Source organism: Mytilus californianus, unplaced genomic scaffold (assembly GCF_021869535.1).
Source record: "Mytilus californianus isolate M0D057914Y unplaced genomic scaffold, xbMytCali1.0.p SCAF_8, whole genome shotgun sequence".
Lineage (NCBI taxonomy): Eukaryota > Metazoa > Mollusca > Bivalvia > Mytilida > Mytilidae > Mytilus > Mytilus californianus.
The window spans coordinates 79,651,755-79,660,893 of record NW_026262734.1 but is presented as its reverse complement, the minus strand read 5'-3'; the positions used below and the strand labels follow the sequence as shown (position 1 = coordinate 79,660,893).

The following is a 9,139-nucleotide window of genomic DNA, read 5'->3' as shown; positions in this document are numbered from 1 at the left end:
TTTTCCTAATTGATTTTTTTTTTATATTTTCATGTCGGGTCCTTTTATAGCCGGTATAGGGTTTTCTCATTGTTGTAGGCCGTACGGTTGCCTATAATTGCTTACATCCACTTCATTTCAATTTGGGCGGATATATTTATCCCATTGGCAATCATACCACATCTTTTGTTTTTAATGAAAATTGTAAAATAGTGAAAAGAGTGATATAGTGATATAGTTATCGCCATTCCAAAGTTTCTGAAGAATTACATCATGGAGATTAACTTAAAAATCTAGCTGCATATATTATTCAGACGAAGATGAATGAAATTAAAGAAGCAAAAGAGGGCAATCGAAACTTAAAATCAACGAATGGTAGACAATGTCATGGTGGATAGAGTGAACAAACCAAGAATTGACAAACAGCAGTCCTCACAATACCTGACAGAAAAGATAAAGCAACATGATAAGATATTAAAAAATATCTATAGTGGTCAACGCTTGGAGTATGATTACTCGGTTTCATGGAAATGATATAAATACGTGTAAGTTGAAACATACAGACATGCGGGAAAATTATTATTTATATTTTACAATACGAAAACAAATATTGTTTATTTTTCTACTATATTTTCACTAAAATATATTCATTTCATTAGGAAGAATAATCAGGTTCCAGGTGTTACATGAAATTACAATATAACACGACTAATTGCAATTACTACTGTCTAATAACTGACGTCAAATAAAGATACTTTGCCATTTTCAGTCGATACCAACAGTTGCTGCTTACTAGAATCATAACTGATTGCCCTAGCACGAGATAGATTACTGTTGCAGTACAATTCTTTAAATTCATTTCCAGTACTCGATAGTGCATATATATTATTTGATTGAAATCCTGTGATAAACAAAATGTTTTTGTCATTACATGCTACACCCAACGGTGTTTTTAATTTCTTGTCTTTAAATTCATAAATTTCATTCCCTTTCAAATCGCAACAAACGATCCGATCTTTTGAATGTTGTGAAAAATATATTTTTTCATTCAGTAACACTGCAAATAAAATATTGGTGTCTGTATAAGGTGTTTTACTCAGGATGTTCCCTTCAATATCGGTTATATAAAATCCAATATGAAAAACTGTTATAAGGAATTGGCTTTTCCTAAACGAGAAAGCATTTATTGCCTTGCCTTTCACTACAAAGGATCGATCAACTGCAGAATTTGTCATGTTTATTATATGGATCTTACAATTGCTATCGTCCACTGCAATTTCGTTACCTGTAATAAATGCAATATAATTTGGCTTGAATGATAATTGTACATCCCTTTCATGGTCACCGTTATCTTTGAAAATAATTAAGCGTTTGTTCAATTCATCCGAAATAGCAAGTCGTCCAGGTGATAGAAAGCAATTATCCCATATAGTAAGCTTGCTATCCTCTCCACTTTGAAACTGTACACTTTCAAACACAGGTTTAAGTTGTATTTTGTCAATACAAGGCGTTACAATTGCCAGAAGTTGTGCTTGTTTCCCCCTGTGGTTGATCAGTTTAATATCCGATTCTTTTGTGATCACATTTACATTACCAAGGGAGGGCAACAACGTTTCGATCGCAAGCTCGACTTTGGTAGAAAACGATATTGAAATTTGCCTTGCTGAATCTCTTTCAATCAAAGATTGTACATCTTTTTCTAAACTCTTCACTGTGCTCTCGAATTCTCTAAATGCTATGAACAATTGGAAATCTGATGCATACTGTTTAATAATATCCGCTTCTTCTTGCACTTTTGCAACATTTGTTTTTAATACTTCGAACTTTTTTATCGTTTCGTCAATTGCCTGCAAATGTTCTTCGTGTAAAACTTCTATTTCGGTTTTAAGTTTTATTTCAAGTTTATCAAGATGAGCAATGACGTTCCGTTTGGTATCTGCGATTTCTTTCAAACATTTTTCCTTCTCGTCGGCAAGAAGCGATATATTATCAAATCGGCCTTTTATTAAAGAATTTAAGTTGTTGAGCAAATCTGATAATGTTTGATGAAAGTCGGAAAGCGAATTTGAGGTTTTGAAATGTTCAACAACTTTATGCATTGGAGATAAATGTCGGCATTCTAAATGGGTTGTTTTCATGCATTCAACACAGCAGGGTAATTCATGCTGACTACAATAATATTCAAATCTTGCTTCATGATCAGGACAGTCATTCTTTATGTCTTTTACAGCAGGAGGTAATTTATCAAAAGATTCGACAGGAATAGTTTCATGAGTTTTACTAAGTTTGGCAGCGGAATGGTGAGATTTGCATGATTCACAGAGACTTTGTTCACATTCTGGACACCAGTCAGTGGCAAATACTGTTATTTCTCTGGCTTCGCAAATATCACATAACCTTCCATAGGCCGCCATGCTGAAATAAAATGAAATTTAAAGTTTAATGAATCTCCTTAAGGTACATAGGTTGAAAGAACAAACACATTCATAAGTCAAGGCGAAAAGAAAAACACCATAGCAAGAACGAAAAACTGACAACAAAACACTACAAGACTGAGCAAAATTAGCCTCATCAACAACGGGTAATGATCTAGTGTGTCCCAGAAGGGTAAACAGATCTTGCTTCATATGTTGCACTCCGTCGTGGTTTATTTTGTACCAGGGCTACGATCTTATGTCATTTCAAGTGCCAGGAGTGATCGTTTAAAGGGGCATTAGCTGTCAAACTCATATTAATCGATTTGACTCAAATTCTTATATTTGAATTACAACAAACTTAAACGTATATCCAAATACCAAGAAAAGTTTAAAATTAACAATTAGCAATGCATGGACTCGATTATATGTATCAGCATTCCGTGTGTATTTTAGTCTAGACGCCATCGAATTAACCATCAGTATCACCTCTAATGATTTTCGACGATCAAATGACCGGGTATAAACATGAACATAAATATAAATAAATAGCGAGCAATTGGATTTTTGTGGTATATTTAATTTCATATTATAGGTTGAATAAACTGTTGAAACAGAGATATGCCTCGCGTTTTGTCATGTTTGTAATTCTGATGGTAATAATGCAAGGATGAAATTAAAATGGCAATATTTAAACATGTAAATATGCAAATTATTCAAAGTCAATGTACCATGACTGAAGGTGCAGGACCAATTAACCTCCATGGAAATGTGAAATGACAATGCTAATCAAAGTGGTTCCCTTTAAACTAACCTAAAGACAAACATAATCTGTAAACTATGTAAAAGTTTCAACATAAATGAACCATGATAAAGGGGTGGGGCCATATAATCTCCATGGAAATGAGACTTGCAAATGCCAATACAACTGCATACCAAATATCATTGACTTAACATTAGCCGTTCATCTTAAACTTACATGTATCTAATCACAAACTGTAAATAATGCAAAATCATTTAAAGTAAATGAACCATGACCCATGACCAAAAACGGGGGTGGGGGCATGGGAGAGCCAAACAATCTCAATGGACATGAGATGTGCCAATGCTAATACATCTGCATACTAAACATCATTGACCTACCAATAATAGTTCCCCTTAAACTGACCTTATCACAAACTGATACATGTAAACTAAGCAAAAGTTTAAAAGTCAACAGACCATGGAAAGAGATGTGCCAATGCTTATACAAAGTTCTGCATACCAAATATCATTCACCTACCAATAGCTGACCACGCCTAGTATATGTGTAACCGATCTTTAGCTAAGCGGTTTTGCTGAAGATCACATGAATACAGATTCAATGAGGCTACACATGTTACATTATTCACTTGCAAGTCAATAATATATCAATAGTTTAGAATTATACGTTTACACTAACTTATTTGATGGTTTAAATGTATCAATACTGGACACTTCGTGAAAAGAAACATACATTTTCAAGAAAATGTCATTTTAAGTGTAAATCAACAATTTATTTTATGAAGTTTACAAAAATAACATCACATGTGGAATAACAACCGTTTTTTGTTAAGACAAATGCAGACGGACAGGCGATACCTGAATACTGCAACAACAAATGATTGCAGGATATAACATTTTGTTAAATAAAAAAATAAAAAAACTTATACATTTGTACAAATGAAAGCGAATTTACCCTTTTTAATGTTAAGATATCCTTAACGGGCTTCCGTATACAAAACACACGTCGATCAATAAAAATATGCAAACATCAACTTTAGAACATATGTCATGATGACACGTTACTGGTATCTTATCGTGTTTAAGAACCAGGTTTATCCCTTGTAAATACGTTGTTATAATATTGTCATTATAATAATAATTCAACCATTAGAAATAGTTACAAACATATTAATGGACCTAAATATCAAACAGAAAGTAGATCAAAACAATAGATGATTGAACAATATTTAAAATATCACTCTTTAGTGTGTACAGATGAACAATAATTGATTGGTCTATTACGTCTTGCAATAATACACTTTAAACACTCTTTAGTTCCGTTGTCTTACCTTGTGTTACCCCTTCCGGTTTAGTTTACTAACAAGTCTGCTCGGACTGTGAAATATCAACAAATTGTCGTCACAGTCACATGATTGAACAAAACGAAATGTATATGGAAATCTAGATTAACAAAATCGTTTCGTCTTCTGCTCGGATTTCTTATTTCGTACAACAGACCCGTGAAATCAACCTGAATCTTGTGTATTTTGGTAATATATGAGCCTCAGATTTTATCTTTGTTACTACATATTTATTAGGAATTCATTTCAAAGCAGTGGATGTTTGAATGTAATTAAGACTGAAGCATTCGGTATTTTTAAAAAGTGTTTTTTTCAATTTTCAATTCCGGACTTTTGAAAAACGCAGTTATCGGTCCTGAACTGAATTATAAAAATTGAGGACAATGATGTGAACACAGGTGTTTGCTTTATTCATGACATTCATGTACATTCTTTTTTTTTATAAGTTGGTCACTAATGGTGTTTTTTTCAAGTCCCCGCAATACATTCATAACTACATTACCACAAAGAATAAAAATTGGGAATGTGTCAAAGAAGCATGTATATTTAGTTAATTTTTACACATATTTGCTTCTAGTTATTCACTCTCAGAAGAAGCTACTGCGGAGAATAATGCAACAATTCAATAAGAAATATCATATGATGCTGATGAAGAAAGGTAATGATTTTTTTAAAGCCATCAGAATAATGTGTAGTACATTTATGCCAGATTTGTCAGCATTTTTTAAGGGATTTTCAAATGCCTTATTATTAATTTTCAACAAACCGAATCACATGTTACAAATTTGTGTACAGTACATCTTTTAACAAAAAAAAAAATGGATGTATATACAGTGGTCTGGTGGTATATATTAAGGCCTTACTGTGAATAAGTTTCAATATAAAGATAATAAAATGTTACTTATTGTACAATTGCCCATGAGATAAGGCTCACGATCACACGACACAGCACCAAAATGACAGCATTAAAAAAATCAATAAAACTAACGGCCATACTTATATAATAAACAATACAGAAAAATATACTTTATACAGCAAGAAATAACAACCAATTAATTAAGACATGAACATATTATATAGTATGGGCTTTACCCTTGCTCCAAAATGATGTGCGTTATTAAAGCAGAAAAAAGCAAATACCACTTTAAGTCTTTAGTTTGACCTGCTGTACCATACTTCTGAGTGATGTAAATCCGTAAAAGGGATTGGGCAAGTACAATTTATAAAGTGTTATTTTTATTTTGCTGACATTAAACTAAGATTTTACTTAATATGTCTGCTTTTAGTAAGTTGAATTCATATGTAGATGGGATATTTTCACCTTGATATTACCTCAAAACAATGAGTTTGTTTTACATGTACCTCAATCATTCCTATATTTTTAGTCCCATTGATCCCTATCCTTCTTATTGGAAAAAGTATGAATTTGATCAAATTCTATCCGTTCCTGAAGGGAAACCACAGTACAAAAATAAGGTAACAGTAAACACATAAATTTGTTTCTGGAATATTAAACATTATATGGCAATCCATTTTACTTTTTATTCGAACTTCCAGGATATTCAATGAACTTTTAAAGATATTTCATATAGTTGATAAGATATCTTATATACTTTAAAAGATATCTATTATACTTTAGATGATATCTTAAAAATCTTAAAATTTTTTTAAGATATCTTATAAAAACTTTATTATATAAGATATCTGATATATTATATGAGATATCTTATATATTAAATGAGATAACTTGAAGTTAGAATAAAAAGTAAAACGGCTTGCCATAATTATAAAACCTTTTCATATCTATATATATTTTCAGATTTTCAAATGATTTAAACAAGGATGTGCAGATAGATACTACAGGATTGATCGACTTTGATGATAAGAGTACCCAAGCTTCTGTAAGCAGAACGTCTGTAACTGTTCAAGTTTGTCAGCCTGACATGACCATAGAAAATATAAAGAATTCTGATGAACAAAGAGTCTTTTACACTGGTCTTCCAAATTATAAAACATTAATTGCCTTATTTGAAAGTCTAAAATTAATTGGAGCAAACCGAACGAATGTTGATGACAACTGTATAATGGAAAAATGTTCAAATAGGAAACTACGACTAATAGATGAGTGTCTTATGGTACTTATGAGATTAAGGTTAGGTCTTTTGCTAAATGACCTAGAGTTCAGATTTAAAATATCTTCAAGTAGAATATCAAGAATATTCAATTCCTGGATCAATATATTGGAACAAGGATTAAAGTCACTAGTATATCTACCACCTCTTAGTGTGCTACAAGCAAATGTTCCTAAATGTTTTGCCAATTTCAAATACACAAGGATAGGACTTGATTGTACTGAAGTTTTTAGTCAGACCCCTTCTTCTTTGTAGAATCAATCTCAGCCCTATTCAAATTACAAGTCTCACAATACCTTCAAAGCATTAGTTGGAATTTGTATGACTAATGCTGTTGTGTTTGTTTCAAATTGTATGGGGGATCTGCTTCTGATGTTTACATTACAAGCAATAGTGGATTAATAGACATGCTAAACCAAGGATATGCTGTCATGGTCGATAAAGATTTTATTCATTTAAGATCAGATTTTAAAAACAAGGGGATTAAATTGTACTGTCCTCCATTCATGTCATCTTCTAGCAAGCAATTCACAAAGTGTGAAGTGGTATGAACCAGAAGAGTAGCCTCTGCAAGGATACACGTTGAGAGAAAGATGAAACAGATACAAAACTAGAGAATTATGCAAAGTGTGATGCCGAACAGTTTAAGTGGTATGGCTGATTCCATATTTTTTGTCTGCAGTGCTTTCACAAATCTACTACCACCATTAGTAAAGTGAACGAATTTGTGAATTTAGTGTCTATTAACAAATAACCATGGCAAAAATTATTGTAATTAAAAAAAGTTCATACATTGATTAATACGTTAAAATGTAGAAAGTCAATGCACTTACATGTATCAGGTTATAAGAATAAACATAAATGTTTGTGTTATGAAACTACTCTGATGTTTTCATATTAAATTGTTTGATATGATTAGGCTACTATGTACATAATTGAGTATTTTCTAAAATCATTGGAAATGTAAACAAATTAAGAAAATATATCTCAATACCAAATATAAAAAAGAAGATGTGGTATGCTTGCCAATAAAACTCTTCACAAGAGACCAAATGACACAGAAATTAACAACTGTAGGTCACCGTACGGCCTTCAACAACGAGCAAAGCCCATACCGCATAGTCAGCTATAAAACCATACATTTTTGTACTTCCTGTTTGCAACTGTCAAGAGTTGTCTCTCATGTTAATATACTATATTTTGGCAATAGTTCATTTGTTAATTAAGAGAAGAAAATTTTTATTAGGATTTTGAAGAAATAATTTTGCATATATTTCTTTGTCGTTTCTATAAAAACATAGTACTTCTCCCTTATTTTCATGGTAACGGATACAAATGGTAAGCAGATGGAAAAAAAATATCAACAAACATAATTTAACACCAACACATTAAAATATATATATGAAACAACATCAGCATATTAAATTACTTAAAACTCTTTAAAAATTAGAACTCTGAAAAATAAGAATTAGACCTCTGAAAAATAAGAATTAGAACTCTGAAAAATAAGAATTAGAACTCTGAAAAATTGTACATCACAGCAATGCATAAAATTCTCTAATTAGTATGAGAGCTACATGTTCTTCAAACTTGTAATAATTCACTGATCATGGTTTAATTTGCAGATTTGAAAATTAATGGTATCATATGTTCATTATAAAAGGTTGAAAGTTTTAATTCTGTTGCTTGCCAGTATTCTTGGTCAAGATCAACTTTCAATATGGAAAAGTCTTTCAACAAATAAATAACAAAATCACATCTCAAACACTCACAAATAGCCATTTGGCCTTGCATTTGCGAATAATAGCGATGGGAATTTTTAAGTTGAATTTCATTTTCACTATTAATTTCACATCAGATGTCTCGGTCCCGACAAGCTGCTCGTACTGTTTTGAATCGCCATTTGAAGGGACATTTAATTTCTAACACCCATGGCTGACATGCTTCAGATTTGTTTGTCACTATTCCATCAGGGCTTGCTCCTAGGTAACCAAATTTCTTACAGAGAAATATTCAACACTCGCGCACATTTACTTTTTCGTTATGTTTTTACTTTTTGTAGACTACATATTTCTTGCGAGCTATTGGTTCATGTTTACGAACCCAGCGTAAAGCAGGAGTGTCTATATATATTTATCTGTCTGTGTAAATTTAAGTAAAATTTTATCTTAATTTTCCTTCTTTCTTGTTACAACATCATGGAAATTTGAGCTTGTAAATGTGAATTTTCTTGCTGTTTGCCATAGATGGTTTTCTGATTGTCCAACTGTGTGTGTCTCAGTTTCATCACAATATCTCAATATCGTCCTAGACAGAGAGGTTAAACACTTTTTGATAAAAGGACCAAAATATCGTCCTCTCTAAAATAGATTTGAAACAGTGTCGTCAGGTCACAAAAGAAGCTCTTTCCTCGTATTGTAAACATTGGTGTAAACGGGGAAAATCTGATAAAGAGATTCTTATTTAAATAAATGTATGAATGTTGTCATGGTTGTGGATATTCGAATAT

The 9,139-nt window shown here is 31.9% G+C and overlaps 1 protein-coding gene across 1 annotated transcript; it reads right to left on the bottom strand.

Moving 5' to 3' along the window:
• Positions 1-609: 609 nt before the first annotated feature.
• LOC127712396 (uncharacterized) lies at positions 610-4,569 on the bottom strand. The gene is made up of 2 exons (XM_052218789.1): positions 4,487-4,569; positions 610-2,394 (listed from the first exon to the last, which is right to left on the bottom strand). Exon 2 carries the CDS (start codon positions 2,391-2,393, stop codon positions 708-710), a length of 1,686 nt encoding a protein of 561 aa, XP_052074749.1. The 5' UTR covers position 2,394; positions 4,487-4,569; the 3' UTR covers positions 610-707.
• Between the last annotated feature and the right edge of the window lie 4,570 nt (positions 4,570-9,139).